The sequence below is a fragment of the Delphinapterus leucas genome, chromosome 6 (genome assembly GCF_059928025.1).
Source record: "Delphinapterus leucas isolate spDelLeu-1000000601 "Yukka" chromosome 6, BTC_Dleu_Yukka2, whole genome shotgun sequence".
Classification (NCBI taxonomy): Eukaryota; Metazoa; Chordata; class Mammalia; order Artiodactyla; family Monodontidae; genus Delphinapterus; species Delphinapterus leucas.
The window spans coordinates 70,751,455-70,770,222 of record NC_143134.1 but is presented as its reverse complement, the minus strand read 5'-3'; the positions used below and the strand labels follow the sequence as shown (position 1 = coordinate 70,770,222).

Here is an 18,768-nt window from a genome sequence, read left to right as displayed (position 1 = left end):
AGGTCCCACATGCCACAACTAAGACCTGGCACAGCCAAAATAATATATAAATAAATAAATATTTAAAAAAAATACATGGAAGCCATAAGCTTCCTTGATCTCTCTCAGTAATTGATGAATGTCCCAGATGTAAATATAAAGCAGTGGTTGGCAAACCTTTTCCATAAAGGGCCAGACAGTAAATATTTTAGGCTTTGCAGGCAAGAGGCAATGTCCTCAATTCTTTGAGCAACTGTTCTCACTTAAAGGCTAAAAATCTTTTCTACATTTTACATTTAAAAATCTTAAAACCCTCCTTAACTCTCAGGCCGTGCAAAAACAGGAGGCAGGCAAGCCAGATTTGACCCATGGTGTTATACATTAGCTGTTGCATGTTAACTACTAAGAACCCTCATGAAAAGACTAGAGAACTGTTTTGAAATATGGAAAAGCAATTTGAAGTAAGCAAGTAGTCAAGAACAGTTTTCTAGACACTTTGTAGTGTATTTTGAGAAAAATGACATGTCCTGGAAGAGTCTATTTACAAAATGACATTAGGAGGGACCAAGGTTATACCTCAGCAAGGTCAACACAATGATTGTGTAAAACTGTGTTGGTCAAAGTCATCAATCCTATTTCTTTTTTCCTCCTCCTACCTCACCCTCACAGATTCAATGTTGATTAAGTTCATTTATCAACCAGGCACCTTTTCACTCTGTAATGACCAGCCTAAGTATACTTCTAATCTTTATGGCAACCGAAAAAATGTCTAATGTACAGATATGAAGTTGGGTCTTAGAATATGGGAGTTCTGAGTCCTCATCTTGACTTGAATTCTTCTCAGAAGGAATAATTTATCTCAGGACAGCTATTTCTAAACTCCAAGTAGTAGCACCCAGTACTAAAAGGAATGGATAGAAGAGGTTCTAGTCCCTGTCACAGACATGGACTTGGTTTCTAAGTAATTCTCTAAGCTTTTAAGCAAAGAGGAAGGAAAAAAAAGAAAGGAGCATCAATTGAGCATCTAACAGAGGCAGGGAGTGTACTGAACTCTCATATGTGAACTCACCTAATTCTCACCATTAGTGAGAATGGAATCAGTAACCTTACCACCATTTTACAAAGAGGAAAGGTAATCTCCCCAAACTAAACATTCAGTGAGTGGAGAGGCAGGATTGGGGCTCAGATTTAGCCCCACGTTCTTTCTGTCATAGCACACTGGCCTATTAATAACAAAAACAAACAAAAAATGGTGTTATGTTTGAATACACAAACACTGGTACCCATCAAAACAGAATTTGGACTTTGTGATTCTGGGTGCATTGCCACCCAAGTGAATCAGTGGGCTTCTGATTCCAGTTTGTTTTTCTCTAGAGACCTACAGTAGAATTTAAAAAATGCTATGTGAACTACTGGGAAAATTACTGAAATATAAAATATAAAGCACTGTATTTTAGTTTTCTTTTATTCTACTAAATGATGCTTATTAAATTTACAATTTGTTTAGGCTTCCATATTTTCCCCATTCCTTAAACAATGGGAGTGGTGGGTAATTTTTGGCACCCGTTTCCTATCTGCTTTACAGAGTCATAATATATATTTTTCTAGTATTTGGATAAAAGTAATAATATTAACTATAGATGCTGAACACTTACTGTGTACTAGGCACCGTTCTGAGCACTCTGTATGTCTTTTAATGTATGTCAGATCAGTAACTTATCTCAGTAAGAGGGAAATAAATTTGACTTAGAGGAAGAAGTAACATTTCCACTTATAAATGTTCTGTTTCAGCATAGATTGGCTACACAGTGATCAGGGGGCTTGTACAAAATGTGGCCAGTAATGTGACTTAAGAAAAGAGATGCTAAATATTGCCTATCCTTACTTTTCTGTAGATATGACCCCCAACTGTCTTAGTACTTCAGAACTATGGAAACTAGATCATTATTTACCATTTGCAAAATCTTCCGGGGCAGCTGATGCAATTCATTTTCATGAAGTGTGTCCATTTCTCAGAAAACTTGATAAGCATCCCTGTGAACCTGTCTGAGGAGCAAACCCTTATGCACGCTGATGAGAATTTATCCCCTTTTCTTTTCAATAATGAATACAGTTGACCCTTGAACAATGCAGGTGTTAATTCATGTATAACTTATAGTTGGCCCTCAGTATCCACAGTCATCTCCGCAGTTCCTCCACATCCAAGAATTCAACCAACCACACACTGTGTAGTATGGCAGTATTTACTATTTTAAAATGTCCATGTATAAATGCAGCAACACAGTTTGAACCCGCAGTGTTCAAGGGTCAACTGGGTAGTTTACTTTCTGCAGTCTCTCCTATAACATAGGAATAGACCTTTTATTAAATCCCCAGAGAAAAGTTCCATGAAGATTATAAATCCCCGGCTTTTTAGGATGTGGCTAGGTGTTAACAGATCTTTAGGGTAGGACTCAGCTCTGAAATCAGTGATGATGAGAGTCAGAGCAGAAGCCAGATGTGAGCAGCTAAGTTCACTAAGAGAGAACAAGATTGGAGTCCAAGAAGCTAAACTCAGGTAGCAACTAGAAACAATGTCATGAGAGTGAGGCTAGAGCAGCGTCGAAACTTAGGTAGGAAAATTAAGACCCCAAGGAGGCAGCTGTAACTTCTGATGGATGAATGCCTACTGTTAGAGAAGCGTTAATGGTCCAAGACATGGCCAGGGCACCTGAAAGGAGCAGATAATCCTCTGACAATATTGAGGAAGACACTATAAAAGTCAGTCTTCGGAGTCAGTGCTGTTGGTGGCCTGGAATGGGTCAATTCCACAAAATCCTCTTTATACAATGCCTGCAATATGCTCCCTTATTACTGTTAACAGCAAAACATGACAAGTAATATTGAAGCTAATGCAGTAATGTCCTTCACTTTAGAGTTTTATGCTATTCCTAACATTCATTTTCAGTGCTTATACAAATGTAAAAAATGAACTTTCACTGTGGCTACAAACACTTTGAAAATGTCCAGTTTCTTTTTTGTTTATTCTCCACATGAAAGAGACATAACTACCTCTATCCCTCTTTCCTTGGAGCAGAAAGTCAGAACTTTGGACCCAGAAGTTTGGCCCATAAATTCCTAATCACAAAAGCTACTAGCTCCTCGGTCCACAAATTCTATCCTGAATTCTGTCTTGCCATCTGTCTGCTTCCTAAGACCTGCTTGGGGTACACTTCAAAGTAGATCCAACCTTTCCTTCCCACACCCCATCTGAGCGTCAACAAAATAACATAAATTGAGAGAAAGGAGAAATATTGTATAAAGACAAGGAAGACTTTGCCCAGTGAGAACACAACTATAATCATCCAGCTTCACTACCTTCCTCTCCTCCTCCATAAGGTGTGGAATTGTGTTTGCTCACCCACAAAAATATTTTTACAGCAAAAACTTGTACATATTATATAACTGAATAATTCAGCTTAATCTTGTGTGAAAAACTAACATGAATACAAGGGAGTAAGTGTGAAGCACCAAATTAGGCGGCCTGTAAACATATAAAGTCACTAACATTAGCTGCATACATACAAATGTGCCCTGTGCTGGCTGGGAATCAGAATTTAATTTTCTTTAACTATAGATGCTGAACACTTACTTGGTTATAGTTGGGTGGTTATAAGATCTTATTCTTAACCAAAATATGAGCAGTGCCATTATAACTCTGGTGTGGGTGGACACGCTTAATACCAATCTATAGGGTCACTATAATAAGAAACAGAAATATACACTGCAGGGCATTTTGCTCCCCACTATTTGATTCTGTTTTATTATCTTTGTAATTATTTAATTGTAAGTACCAGAGCAGCATTATTCCATTTATCATTATAAATATATAGCATATCAGCAATATCATAAAATTCCCTTTTGTGGACAGAGTTCCATCATGCTGTTTTCACGTGATAAATTTACTTCATCTTTAAATACTTCTTTTTTTGTTTCAGCTTCACTGAGGTATAACCGACATATAAAATTGTAAGATATTTAAAGTGTACATCGTGGTGATTTGCTATATGTATTCATTGGGAAAGGATTCCCCCCATCTAGTTAATTAGGGGCAATTCTTATTTTAACTCCACCAGTCAAAATTCGGATCATGTTTTGCTAAAAGTCACATTCCCACACTTTATGATCCCGGAGCAATGGTTTACAAAGTGTGGTCCCTGGACCAGCAACACCCAGTGTCACCTGAGAACTTGTTAGAAATACCTGGCAAAAAGTTCAAATTCTGTGACTCACTCAGACCTACTGAATCAGAAATTCTGGGGGTGGGGCCCAGCAGCCTATTCTCCTAAGTCTTTCAGGTGACATAATGCATACTAAAGGATGGGCTCAGGGGCAGGGAGGGCTAAATCTATAGGTTAAAGCTATCAGTGCCTACAACAGAGAAGGATGAGGCTTGCTCCTACCCTCATGGATCCAATGCAATCTGTGGACAAACCACAGACACAAGAGACGTTACAAAAACAATGCAAGATTTTGACAGCAGTTCAAGGCAACATCAAAGAGACTTGACAATGACTTTATCGCCAAATGTTTCCCTTTAAACCCTTTCTGTAACCCCAGTATCTGCCTCCTTCTTGGTGTTGGCCCATTAGTGTTGGTCCAACACCAATTCCAAATTGTTCTGTCCCTTTTTCACCTCTTGTGAATTCTAAACAAAGCAGTGCTTTTGAAAATAATGCAATTAATAACTATTGCATTTTTTACAGTGCGCTATGCCCTCTTAAGGACTTTTACATAGATCATGTTTTTCAATCTTCACAATTCTCCTATAAAATTTAACCTATTGGGAAATTTGTGTGCCAATTTAGAACCTTCTAATAAAGTCCCTGAATTAACAACCACTTTTTGAGAGTAGACTATATGAGGCACATTTATATGAAACTATTTCTAGGCCCTGAAACTCTGCAAGCTGTCCCAAGATAGCAAATATACTCAACTCAAGAATGTAGAAAATGCATTAAAACATATACCATGCATTAAAATGAAACATTAGCTATTACATTAAAATGAAACATTAAATATTTCTTGAAGTATGCTAAATACTGTATGAAACATTACATTAAAATGAAACATTAACTATTTCTTGAAGTATGCTACATATTGTATGGATTTAATACAGTGCTATATACTAAAAAAGTGATGATATTGTAAAAAAAAAAAAGTGATGATATTGTAAGAGAAGCTTTCATTTTCCAGTAACGAGGTGAAGGGAAGGGAATGACAATACAGTCATCCCTCAGTATCCTTGGGGGATTGGTTCCAGGACCCCCGTGCAAATACCAAAATCCGGATGCTGAAGTCCCTCTGTATCCTTGAGTTCTGCATCTGAAGATACGGAGGACTGACTATTACACGGCTTCAAAAATTCCTGTCCTAAACAAGTCGTTGATTTTTTTCTACAATGCCCTATGATATCTGAACATAACACATTTTTTTCTCCTGAAAAATCTAGTTACATTCAAAATTGGGATAATTCAATAGGACTTACAAGCTCTAAAACATCATTATTTTATAACCCGATAGAAGTGGTAACAATAAAATCCGCCCCCCCCCATTCTTGCAGATTTCCTTGTTCCAGTTGCATTAGCTCTTCACCTCATGGGTGGTTTCTGTGGGACTCAAATATCCCAACCACACTGGCCTCTATGATGTCTTCATGGCTAAGGGCATTTGCAAAGGCCATGTTTTATTGAGTCTGTAGTACAGTTTCAGTTTGGAGGGAGATGTAATTTTTATGATCACTCATGGGACAGAAATTCTTCCCCAGAGCATGCTTTGTTACTGAATGGACTCTCTGCCAAGACCAGGCACTGGTCCAGGCTGTCCATGATATTGCAGACTCACTAATTATAGGCTTATCCACTTTATTAGCTCATCGAGGGCGCTGATGGGAAGATCTACACAGGTATTTAGGGTGAGTGTGGCATGCACACCTTGATCTACTGGCTATGAAATACTCCTCCCTCAGATTACCAGATAAATCACCTAAATTTACAGGCTGGCCAGGGGCATTATCTATCTGGGTTACAGAACTTCTGAACAAAAGCACAGAAAATCTAAGTGAGCCATCCTTGAGAATTACTCATCACTGCCCTGGCCTCCCTGTTAGATCACAAAATTACTCTCAGGTTAACCCAGGAGCCCTGGGTTTTTCAGAATAGTAGGCAAGTAAACACCTCAATTTTAAATCTTCCTCAGTGTGACCTCAAGTAATATTTGGCTGCTTTAACCTGGGGCACTATTTTCTTCCAAAGAAATAAAAGTCTTTTCGTGCAATTCTTTCCACTCAAACTCTGTCTTATCAACTGAAAAGTTTGTTTCAATAAGGGAAGCCAATATGTTAGGAGACTTGCAAGACTTGTATGTGTCAGAACTGCCATCTTCCCTGTTCACCTTAATGCTCTGCAAACTACTCCTACCTTGGAATCTTACAAATCACTGTCTCCTAGCCACTAAAAATTTCCATTTCGAAACCATGACTTCTTCAAACCACAAGTCCCCAGTCATTGTGGCTTCTAAAAAATCATGATATTCATGCTAAACTATTTTTGATCCTTTGCACCCATATACACTCAACAAGTTTCCATCAAAATATTTTTATGATAAATCAATTTACTAGCACTTATAGGTATAAGTTCTTGACAATCTTTAAACAAATATTTTCTTGATTTTGTATAATAGAATTTTAAGGGAACGACTCCAAATTCTTTTTGCCATTTAGCCAACTCTTAATCTTCATCAAATTACCTTAACACTTCAGATTTTACATTTAACTAATTGATGAACAGCTTCCTTTTCTTTCGGCATTTTTTGCTGTTTGGCTTCTTTCCATCAGTCTTTAGCACAGGTCTGAAACTGGTGTGAACATGCACTGCTGGTAACTGCATTTCTAGAACTATAAAAGGAAGGCTGAAAATTGTTTTAGTTTCACTGCCTTGTTCTGCTCTGTTTGTTGCCTACTCAGCAAAACAGAGAACATAATCAACTAAAAAAAAAAAAAAAGTCAAGAGCAAAGAAAGTAAAATAGAGCCTGAAGGAAGCAGGAATAAAGAAAGAAGCAGGCCAGATAAACTTTCATACTTAAAAGCTAACTAGAGAAGTAAAATTCTAGGAACAAAGTTAAGCAAGATGGCCACCTGCCTGTTTCCAATATTCCCAGAGCCACAGAAAATTCGAGTCAATGTGAAGACGCTCTGTTGACGCCGTGGTAACCTAGGCTCCTCGTCTGCTCTGGCAGCTCGCCTGCCACAGTTAGAGGCTCAAAGTTAACAGCTTGTTTTGAAGATCAAATGCAGAAAAGCATCATGAACAAAAAGAGGAATTCTGTCTGGAATGACAAAGCCGTTTCAAACTAAACCTCTTAAAAAAACTTTAACAATACTACCAGACACCCAAAAGCACATATCAAGACAAATGTGACTCCTAAGTTTTGAAAGTGAGCCATATACTGTATGCCACATACAGCAAAGGTACTAATGTTTTTCATAGACAAAGATATCATGGCTTCCCAAATCCATTTCCAAGAAGTTTAAATGCAACAAGACCAGCCCATCACCATATTTTTTTATATTGGATGTTGGATCATTTTTCAATCAATTCTGGTTAGCTCTTACTCTCTAATTGCTGGGTTCCAGCTATTTATAATAGTAAGATCATGGATTTATGGACTAAATAAGTAGGGAAATGCCCTAAAGGCTGTTTTAAACTGATTGCTAATTTAATGTGCTAGAATAAATGTTCATATATCAAATGTTTGGCAAATCAAACAGACATATGTACAAACAAAAGCTAGTCACACTTTTTCATGTATATATCTAATATAAAATATTTGGGTGCTGGCAACATTGTACATTGGCATATTTCATGTGTTATGTGTACCTGCACTCAAAATCTCTGTCAGATTTGGTCAGCCTTTCAAATAAGTTTTAATCTAATCTCCTATGGTCTCAAAAAGCTGAGGCTTTGTTTTCTCCAAGAATAAGTACCCAAAGCAATTGATAAAGGGCTACCAAAACTGGGACAACACTAAGGATGTCTTGATGACTCTGACCCCCTTGAAATATTTGCTTAATGCCTTTTCCCCTGCATTTGGATCAGCTGAGAACTGTGAAGTTTAAAAAGTTATACAAGCTTGTCTTTCTCCTATTCCACTGTTATGCATCAGTAAATTCTTCATTCTTTACGGCTTATTAGGAGTTTTAAAAAGAAAAAGCAATCTGCTGCCAAAACCTGGCTCTGGAACCAGATGGAGTGGGAGAAGAATTTGTAATTCACAGAAAACAGAAAATTCCCATTGTCTGGAATGTGGAGCTGGTGGGGCTTTTGCTTTCATGTTCATAGCATGACAGTAAGAGCTTTCCATATATGAGGATGACTAACCAATCATGTTTGCACAAGTATATCACCATTATAGAGAGTAGAAAATGCACACAAATCCAGGCTAAGAAAGTAAATGAAAAAAATAACATCCTTATTGCATATTAATCCTTTCTCATTTTTCACTGCATACATAACATTTTTCTAGATGTAGAGTCATCTATTATTCAAACCTAGGCAGAAGGAAGCTATTCTGGGAGTGCCACCCCAACCCTACTCCCCCAGTGGTTGACAAACATTAATGGACATTCTTACAAGTTGATTTACTGATGTGAAATTTTTTCTTAGAGACCTGGGGCTTCCTTTTACAATGCAAAGACAACAACGACTGTTCCATTAGGGAAAACATTTCCTTTGAGTCTAAATCAAATAAATAAATTTAAGATACCTGGGAGGGTTGGGTACACTGAACTTTTGGCAGAAGTCCAGAACCTAAAGAGTTAATGCATTATTTTACTTTGCTTCTTTATGAGAAAAAACAGTCTGCTGCCAAACCCAGCTCAGGAATCAAATGCGGAGGACAGGAGGGGGATAATTTGCAGTCTACTGATAAAGTGAAATACAGATGATCTTAGAAGCATTTTTATGTGTGCATTTCCATTAACCAAAGTGAAGGGCCTAGAGAAGGGTAGTTGATGTGGTTGGGTCTGCCTTTGCTGACATTACCTGGATAGAGGTCAGGCCCGGGCCCTGGGGAGCATCCCACCGCCCTATCGGCAGCATCTCGTGGGGAAGTGGCGGGCTGCAGGGGCTGCACGGTGAGGCAATCTGTGAGCAGGTCAGGATGGAGCTCTGCACTGGACCGCAGCTAAGAGAAGGAGAAAACAGAAGACAGATGGAAAAGGAAGGCGACTCCTTGGAATACTTTTCTGGAAAGGCTATCATGCTGTAAGGCTCAGGCAATTCAGTCCACAAATATTTATCAAGCAACAACTACAGGTTAGGCGTGGGACTTACAGAGTCAATAAAAGGGTCAGCTTTCTAATTCTAATAACACCTGGCAGGTGTTTCAGGAAAAATGTGGCTAGAGGCAGATTTTACTTCAGTCCTTGATAGTTCCACTTCTGGGAACCCAACTTCCTATTATATTTTCTTTCATTTGCTCTGTATCCTCTCAGAACTTGTAGTGATAACAAAAACAAACTCAAGTGCATTTAGTCTGGATTGTAAAGTGCGCTTTTTGTTTTAGTTTTTTTTATTTTATTTTGTTATACAGCAGGTTCTTGTTAGTTGCCTATTTTATACATATTAGTGTATATATGTCAATCCCAATCTCACAATTCATCCCACCACCATCTCCCCCTCCGTAAAGTGCTTTTAAAATACAGAGATACTATCATGAAAATATCTTAGAGATAATTAAGAATGTCCATTGAGATTTGATACCTGTAGATTTTACATGAGAGGAAAATACACAAGTTAAATTTTAAAATATTATGGAACATGGTAACAAGAAAAAGCAAAGTCATTACAAGCAACAAACTATCCAAACAGTAGGTCACATTAAAAAATTAGACTTCATTTTATCACAATAACAAAATTAATTCTTTGTATATTCTAGAGCCATAAAAATGGCAGAATAAAGTACGGGTGCAAAGTTATCTAATTTCTTTATGAAAAAGAATTTTATAAGTGTAATTTGAATTGAAAAAAGTCATAATGGAAGATTTAGTTACATAAAAATACCAACCTTCTCTTTGTCTAAAAACATAATATCTTCAAAAAATGTAGAAATATATTTCTTACAGATATTGCAAATAGTTATCTTCAGTGTTTAAAGAGAACATATAAATTGATTTTGTCTTCATCAAGATAAAACCAACCCTTTAGATACAGGGCTTGAGTCTCACTCAACAATCATTTATTGAGCACTAGATGCTCCTCTAGACTCTAGAGATACTGTCTTACGGAACTTACACCCTAGAGGGGAAGCAGACGATGAACAGTAAAATATATGCCATAGCAGATGGTGATAAATGCTGCAGAGAAGAGTGACTCAGAGGAGGGAGACAGTGAGTAGGGATGAGGGATGGCAACCTGACACAGGGGGATCAGAGAAGGTCTGTTGGAGATGGCACTGGTAAAAAGCCTTGATAGAAGTGAGGGAGTGAGTCCTGCAGACACATGGGGGAAGAACCTGTTGCTCTGTGGTGTGCCTGGATTATCTGAGGGATAGTAAGGCAGAAGTGGAGGGAGTCTGGGGCTTGGAGTAGAGAAATAGAAAAACGCCGAGATGTAACTAGGGGAGAGAGGGAGCAAATTTAGTGTCCCTCTCTGTCTTCCTCCCAGATGAGTAGACCAGAAAAGGGCCTTCCAGATCATTTAAAGATCCTAAACATTCCCTAGTCCAGGAATTATCAAATGAGTGAGGAGGGAGGCACACAGCAGAATCTCCTGGGAGGGGACTGACTCACTATGCAGCCCTTGACATGAACAAAACTTTTTAAAAAGGAGAAATAGAAATGAAAATAAACATAATGTTCGGCACAATTGTAAAGAAATGCAATGCTAAACTTTTTAAAAAAACTTATCTATTTTACATTTGGTAATGTATATATGTCCATGCCATTCTCTCCGTCTGCATCTTTATTCCTGTCCTGCCCCTAGGTTCTTCAGAACCTTTTTTTTTTTTTTTTTTAGATTCCATATATATGTGTTAGCATACGGTATTTACTTTTCTCTTTCTGACTCACTTCACTTTGTATGACACAGTCTAGGTCCATCCACCTCACTAGTGGGAAGCAGCTGCAATGCACGGGGAGATCAGCTCAGTGCTTTGTGACCACCTAGAGGGGTGGGACAGGGAGTGTGGGAGGGAGACGCAAGAGGGAGGGAATATGGGTATATATGTATACGTATAGCGGATTCACTTTGTTATACAGCAGAAAGTAACACACCATTGTAAAGCAGTTATACTCCAATAAAGATGTTAAAATAAATAAATAAATATTCTACATGTTAAAAAAAGAAGAACTTATCAAATTATCCAACACTTTAAAAAAGAAGTAGTTGTAGTGAAGGTAGAGTGAGAGAAGCATTCTTAAACACTGTTGGGTGGAGTGTATACTGTTTCAAACTCTCCAAATGGTACCTGGGAATATTTTTTTCAAGACCCATAATTGAAATCATTTGTTCTTAGAATTCGCCTTAAGGAACTAGCCAGAAAGGTGAAGGAAGATTTATACCCAGTGCTCTAGTTTGATATATAGCATTATTGTTACATTAATTTGATGGAATATTATGCAACCATTAAAATGATGTTCATGAATATAAAAGCAAAACACAAAATTATGTATACAAAATGATAACAATTACATTAAAACAAAGACAAAATACTGTAAGGAAATGTAATCCATATTAAAAGTGATTTTTGTTCTTAGCAGCAATATCATGAATTTATTTCCTCTGTTTTCTTTTTATCCTTTCCTCTGCTTTCCAAATTTTCTACATTCCAATGACGTGTTGGAGCTGGCTTGCACCAATCCAAGAATACCAATTGTGTGTACTTTTTCCAAACTTTACTTGCAGTGATGTCATATTGATAGCTTGAAATTGGTCATGGTGATAGCATTTACACATTTATGGAAATTGACAAATGCTACAAACTGGGGCTTTTTCATCTGGAAAGCTGGTTGTTAAATACTACGAGCACACCACCGACAATGACTCTGATCAGAAAGAAAAACATACACACAGGTACAAAACATCAGTAAGTCACTATTTAGAGAGCAGTATTTCTTGGAACTGAAAAAGCTTCATGAAGAGACAAACACATGTCCAGGTCTTAGTCCAAGAATATGAAAAGGGCACAGTGACCCTAAGTATAGGGAAGAAGCGTTTAACACATGTCGTGAACAAGACATAATTTCCTCAGCTTAGCCATATTGGAATGTCTGACCAAGACTATCTGAGTTAATGCCTAACCCTCTCAGGGGCTTTGGAAGGTATGTTTGTTATTTTGGTACTAACCTAACACATGCCACGTAAGAAAAACTGGAAAAAAATCAAGGCTTAGAATGAGTTCTGGTGATCACTTTTAATTTATCTTTCATCGTTAAAATGTGATCTGGGGCCCACATGTTCTACTAAGAGTAGACATGAACATCTCTCTGCTTTCTATTACCAACTATTCTAGGGTTTTACAGATATGAGTACTGATGAGGTCTTTCTAAGGCATTTCACAGCCATGGTTACTCCTGGATCCAAAGGCAGGCAATTCTTCCTTAGCTGTGACAAGTATTCATGTGTTCCAAGAGTGTGATTCCATACAGCTTTGTGGTGAGAGTTAATTTGGTTTTCTCTGGGACTAGACATGGTTCTAGAAAGTGCTTCTTAAATTAAATAAGCCTTGAGGACCTTTTTTTTTGCAGAAGGTCCTCAAGCACCTTATGCAAAATTTCCGAAGGAGGGCCATATGCATAGAAATGCAGTAGTGATATGCAAATTTAGTATCCCTCTCTCCCTCCCAGATTATTAGACCAGGAAAAGGCCCTCCGGATCATTTAAGGCTCTTAAACATTCTCTAGTCCAGGAATTGTCAAATGGGTGAAGCAGGAGGCACACAGCAGAATCTCCTGGGAGGGATATCTTTCAATACACTATGGTTTTATATTTGGAGTAAGAAACCCAATTATTTATATAAAACAACATCTTCTTAGCTCCTAGGAATATAAAAAAGAAAGAGGAAAGTTTTTCAATGGGGACGGTCTCTAATTGTGGTTCTCAAACCTGGACATGCGTCAGAATCACCTGCAGGCTCCAATGCAGAGCTAATGATCCATTGGGTCTGCAGTTCATTTCTGGAAAGTTCCCAGGTCATGATAATGCTGTTATCTGGGAATCACACTTTGGAACCACTAAGAATCCTGATGAGAAGATTCTCTAAGAATCCTGATTATAGAAGAGCTGAGATTTTTCTGGTTATGAGAAGAGGAAATGAATTGTAGAAATAAGGAATTACAAAAGCCAAATTGTCCTTATGACATGAACCTCATGTAACCATTTCTTATGTCTCCCTTCAGACCTCGTAATAATAAATGGTTACATGAAGTTCATTTCTTAAGAACAATTTGGATTTTTACCCTTTCACAGGGATAAAAAAGGTTAAAAAATGTCAACCCATTTTAATACCTGCCCTTAAAGGACAACAAGGACTTGCCCTTTATGGAGCCTTTACTGCTCTTTATAGAAAGAAATGGAATTTGAACAACCACTCCCCCTGTCCCACTCATCAGTTCATTTATTTTAAGGGGCTGTTGTGTTGCACAACACCAGGGATGTTTATTCATATTGCAATCTATGTGAATGGCACCCCTGGAGTCGTTCAACTCAGCTGCCCTAACCACACCCTATCAGTTCTTGAGTAGCACCGCCCTTCTTTATCCTTCTCTTTCATTCACTGAATTAGTATTTCTTGGGCCTCAACCATATGCCAGACACTGTTCTAGGGGCTTGAAATACATTCGTAATCAAAACACACAAAGATCCCTACTGAGAAGTCTATATTCTAGAGGAGGGAGTAAACAGTAAATAAATGAACTAAATAAGTAAGTTGTATAGAAGGTGGTTAAGTGCTATGGAAAAAAGAAAAAAGGAGAAGGGTAGGTGGGATTGTTATGTTGGGGAGAACTGTGGTCTTGTTGAGAAGAGATTCAAGCAAAGACTTGAAGGAACTGAGGAAATTAGCTAAGTACATATCAAGGGGAAGAGAGTTCTAGAATTAAGAGGCCAGCGAGGCTGGAGTGGGGTGTGACCTAGAGAGAGAAGTAGGAGATAAGTTCTGAGAGGTGAGGTGGGGGCAGAGCCAGATCACAGGACCCTGCAGCACTCAGTTAGCACTTTGGCTTTTAGTCTTAGTACAGCAGGAAACCCTTATAGGGTCTTCACCATCTACTTCCTGGGAGGCTCATTTCATCCCCTATTATCTATAGCCTCATAGGCACTGTGTCTCCCTTTCTTTGAGAGTCCATATGAATTGTAGGGTATGGATACACTGATGGTTAGTTTTGTGTCAATGAGGCTGTACTATAGTACCCAATTATTCAATCGAACATTAGGTGTTGCTGGGAAGGAATTCTGTAGATAGGGTTAACATCTACAGCCAGCTGACTTTAAGGAGATTATTTTCTATAACCTGGGTGGGCCTCATCCAATCTGTGGGAGCAAAAACCTAAGGTTTACCTGAAAAAGAAGAAATTCTTCCTTTGGACTGGAGCATTAGCTCCTGCCAGAGTTTCCAGCCTGTGTGCCTGCCCTACAGATTTCTGACTTGCCAGTTCCCACAACTGAGTAAGCCAATTCCTTGAAATCTATCAATCTCTCTCTCTCTATCTGCATCTATAGATATGGATATAGATATGGATACATACATATAGATATCTCCAATGGTTCTGCTTGTCTGGAGAAGCATGACTGATACAGATCCTATTAGAATGCACTTTGAAAGACACAACCATATGCTGATTATTTCCAATCAGCAAGGAAAAGAGGATCATGCACATAAATTCCACAGGAAATGGCTGGATGTACAGAGTCACCATGACACAGTTTTAAAGATTGCATTCCATTTCAATAAACATATATGGAATCCGTGTAGTGTACTTGACACTGTGTGCCTCACAGCAACCCTAAGAGGCACACACTATTGTGATTTCCATTTCAGAGATGAGAAAGTTGGAATGACACAATCCGGTAAAGGTCAGACTTGGATTTGGGTGTCAGAATCCCAAACCAGGCTCTTCAAAGTTACACTATACAGCCTCAAGAAATAACCCACCCCCAACTTCCTCCTTTCCTGTACCACATCACATACATTCATACACTTCCTTCTTCCTCTTAGGACTTTTAAGTATTTTAGCCAGGAGACTGTCATTCAGATTGGTCTAGTTGGGGAAAGAGCAAAGGGTCCCTAGGTTCTCCAGAAAAGTTCCTGGAATATCTCATTATCACTGTGTAGATTCTGACACCATGCCCTTGAGGGAAAGGGGTCTTTGTTGGAGTAGAGACAGAGAAACAAAAAGCACCACTGTTTGGTTTTCACCTCCCCTTCCCCAGAGGCTTGTCACCTGGTTCAGTCCTGGGCCAGTAATATGAATATCTGCAGTTGGGAAAAATAAAGCATGGCACCCAACATTCCTTAAGATCTGCATCCTAGGCACATGCAGAGTGGCCTCAGGGCCCCTGAAGGAGATGATCTTAATCTAGGGGCATCCTGACCTCAGCACCCCTCTCTGAAAGAGGACATCTTACTTCTCTCTCTCCTGAGTCTCTGACTCTATGCTCCTCCCTTGGGTCCTCTTCCCCTTCTCATCCCTTCCCTGATGTTCTCTTTGGCCCTCACTCCTGTTTCTGTGGAGCTCAGCCAGACTTCGTGGGGATGACACTCGTATCTCCATGCTTTTAGACGAGGGGTCAAGGAAGGCCTCTGGGAGGAGAGGACATTATGGACCGTGACCTGAATGAAGTGAGAGAGGCAAGATAGTAGAAAGAGCATTTTATGTGGATGGAACAGAAAGGAAAGAAATCTAAAGAGGGAACAGGCTGATGGGTTCTAAAAACAACCACCTGGAGAGGAGGGAGCAAGGGAGCAACGGGAAAGATGAGGCTCATGGGGTTGGAGAAATAGCCAGAGTCAGGTTGTGTCCAGCCTTCAACACCGGGAGATTTAGCATAGCAATCCCTCAGTATCCAGGGGCACTGGCTCCAGGACCCCTGTGGATACCTACCAAAATCCACGTATGCTCAAGTTCTTTATATAAAATGGTGCAATATTTGCATATAACCTATGTACATCCTCCCATATACTTTAAATCATCTCTACATTACTTGTAATACCCAATAAAATGAAAATGCTATGTAAATAGTTGCAGGCACATAAAGCATATTCAAGTTTTGCTTTCTGGAACTTTCTGGAATTTTTTCCCCGTATTATTTTTTAATTTTTGCAGTACGCGGGTCACTCACTGTTGTGGCCTCTCCCGTTGCGAAGCACAGGCTCCGGACGCGCAGGCTCAGCGGCCATGGCTCACGGGCCCAGCCCCTCGGCGGCATGTGGGAGCTTCCCGGACCAGGGCACGAACCCGTGTCCCCTGCATCGGCAGGCAGACTCTCAACCACTGCGCCACCAGAGAAGCCCTCCCCGTATTTTTGACCCGTGGTTGGTTGAATCCAGAGATGCGGAACATGAGGATATCGAGGGCGGACTGATTTCATTGTGACAGCAACTAATGGGAGGCTGTGAGCAGGAAAGCAACTGGTTTGTCTTATAATGCGAAGAGACAACTCTGACTATTGTGTGGAAAACAGACAGTAGGAGGGCAAGAGAGCCCAGTTAGGGGCTATCTCAACAATCCAGATGGGAGATGCCGAAGGCCTAGAGTCAGAGGCGGTGACTTTGTTTTTTGGTTTTGGCTGCGTTGGGTCTTCATTGCTGCGCCAGGGAAGTCCCTGGCGACTTTGTTTTGAGAGTGGAGCTGAATGAGGTGCGAAATATGAGAGAAGGAGAGTCAAGGACGGCTCCAAGTTTTGGCCTGAGGAACAGCAAAGGAGAACAGAGAAGTAGGTTGGAGGTAAATCAGCAGATTGGTTTGAGACATGTTAACTCTGAGATTATTCTGGGACATCCTGGTGGAAAGAATCTGCAGGCAGCTAGAATTCAGAGGGCAAGGTTCAGGGAGCAATATGGGGCTGGAGGGACTTCCCTGGCGGTCCAATGTTTAAGACTTCGCCTTCAGGGGCCTCCCTGGTGGCGCAGTGGTTAAGAATCTGCCTGCCAATGCAGGGGACATGGGTTCGAGCCCTGGTCCAGGAAGATCCCACATGCCGTGGAGCCCATGCGCCACAACTACTGAGCCTGCGCTCTAGAGCCCGCAAGTCACAACTACTGAGCCTGCGTGCCACAACTACTGAAGCCCGCGTGCCTAGAGCCCGTGCTCCACAAGAGAAGCCACTGCAATGAGAAGCCTGCACACTGCAACCAAAAAATAGACCCAACGCAGCCAAAAAAAAAAAAAAAAAAAAAAAGACTTTGCCTTCCAATGCAGCGGGTGCTGGTTCGATCCCTGGTCGGGGAGCTAAGATCCCACCTGCCTCAGGGCCAAAACACCAAAACAAAAAACAGAAGCAATATTGTAACAAATTCAATAAAGACTTTAAAAATGGTCCACATCAAAAAAAAAAAAAAAATGGGGCTGGGCTGCTAATAGTGACTGCTAGGCATTACTTCTCCCTCCAGGCCCTCTTTCCTCATCAATCCATACTGGAATTTCAGGCAGACTCTCCTAAAATAGAGTTTATTATGCCATACCCAAGAAACAAATATCCTCTCCTCTCTTAGCACACCAGTCCCAAAAGGCGAAGACAAGAAGAGCTTCTGTGACGTGACTCCACCACATACTAAGGATAGATATTTCCCCTAGGCCTCGACAAAAGCCTCTGCTCCTTTCATGAGCAATATCTTGCTGTCTGCAAATATCCCATTTATTATGTTGTTCATTCCTCTTGCCTGGAATGGCTTCCCTCCTCTCAGTATAATTCCTCCAAGACCCAGTTTATGGCTCCCTCCTGAATGAAGCCCCTCTGACCAGGTCAGCCCACACGGGGCCCCCAATGGTACAGGGAGAGCTGAAGAGTCTGCTTTCAGCAATCCTGCAACTGGACGTATGTTCAAGGCTTTGTTTCTTGTTATGAGTTTAGTCTGCACTATTATAAAGTCCATGAGGACCTGGTTGGCTGACTGCCTTTTAAACTTTCAAAACCCTGCAGCACCTGGCAGGGTGGGACCAGCATCCGGGTAAATCATACAGTGCTAACTGGATTTGTAAGAATGAGACACAATTCTTTATCTAAAGGACTTTACAATCTCTAGTGGCCTGTGGATGTGTCTAAAAATACAACGCGGTCGTGTCTTAATTACCTCTCCTGACGGAGAATTTTAAAAGATACAGATAATAGTAGCTATAGCGCAGAGGCTGCTGCTGCTCTGCTAGATCCCCTCTGATCCCTTTGATTAGCTCTGTACTGCCCCCCTCCTGGCTTTGTGTGCCCATCCCCCAGCTTCTGCGTACATTACAGCCAGCAGCTCGCAGACACCCTCCACCAACAGACATATGCATGGCTAACCAGTTCTGCTTAGCGCCAAAGTGGGACAAACTCTGAAGTGTAAATTATGCTCCAGAGCTCCCTGTAGGATCACCCCCCGGCACACACCCTGTTTAGCTTTAGCCCCTTCCCTCATTCCTCTCCTGTATTCTCCTGGGAGCAGTTCTTTAACAACTCACAGGCACCTGAATCCTTGGCTCACAGCCTGCTTCTGGGAGCACCCAATTTAGCAAACGCCCCCAAATTCTTTTTATTTGCCTCAGGAATGCAGAGAGC

At 40.2% G+C, this 18,768-nt stretch overlaps 1 protein-coding gene across 3 annotated transcripts in view; it reads right to left on the bottom strand.

Moving 5' to 3' along the window:
* GLIS3 (GLIS family zinc finger 3) overlaps nt 1–18,768 on the bottom strand; it is a 499,285-nt gene that overhangs the window by 61,555 nt on the left and 418,962 nt on the right. For 2 of the 3 annotated variants that reach the window (XM_089913241.1, XM_022573610.3), the window contains one exon: nt 9,061–9,202. In XM_089913241.1, coding sequence (XP_089769367.1) covers nt 9,061–9,202 — 142 coding nt within the window. Of the gene's footprint in view, nt 1–9,055; nt 9,203–18,768 lie in introns of all 3 variants that reach the window. The other variant, XM_089913242.1, reaches the window with a different exon arrangement.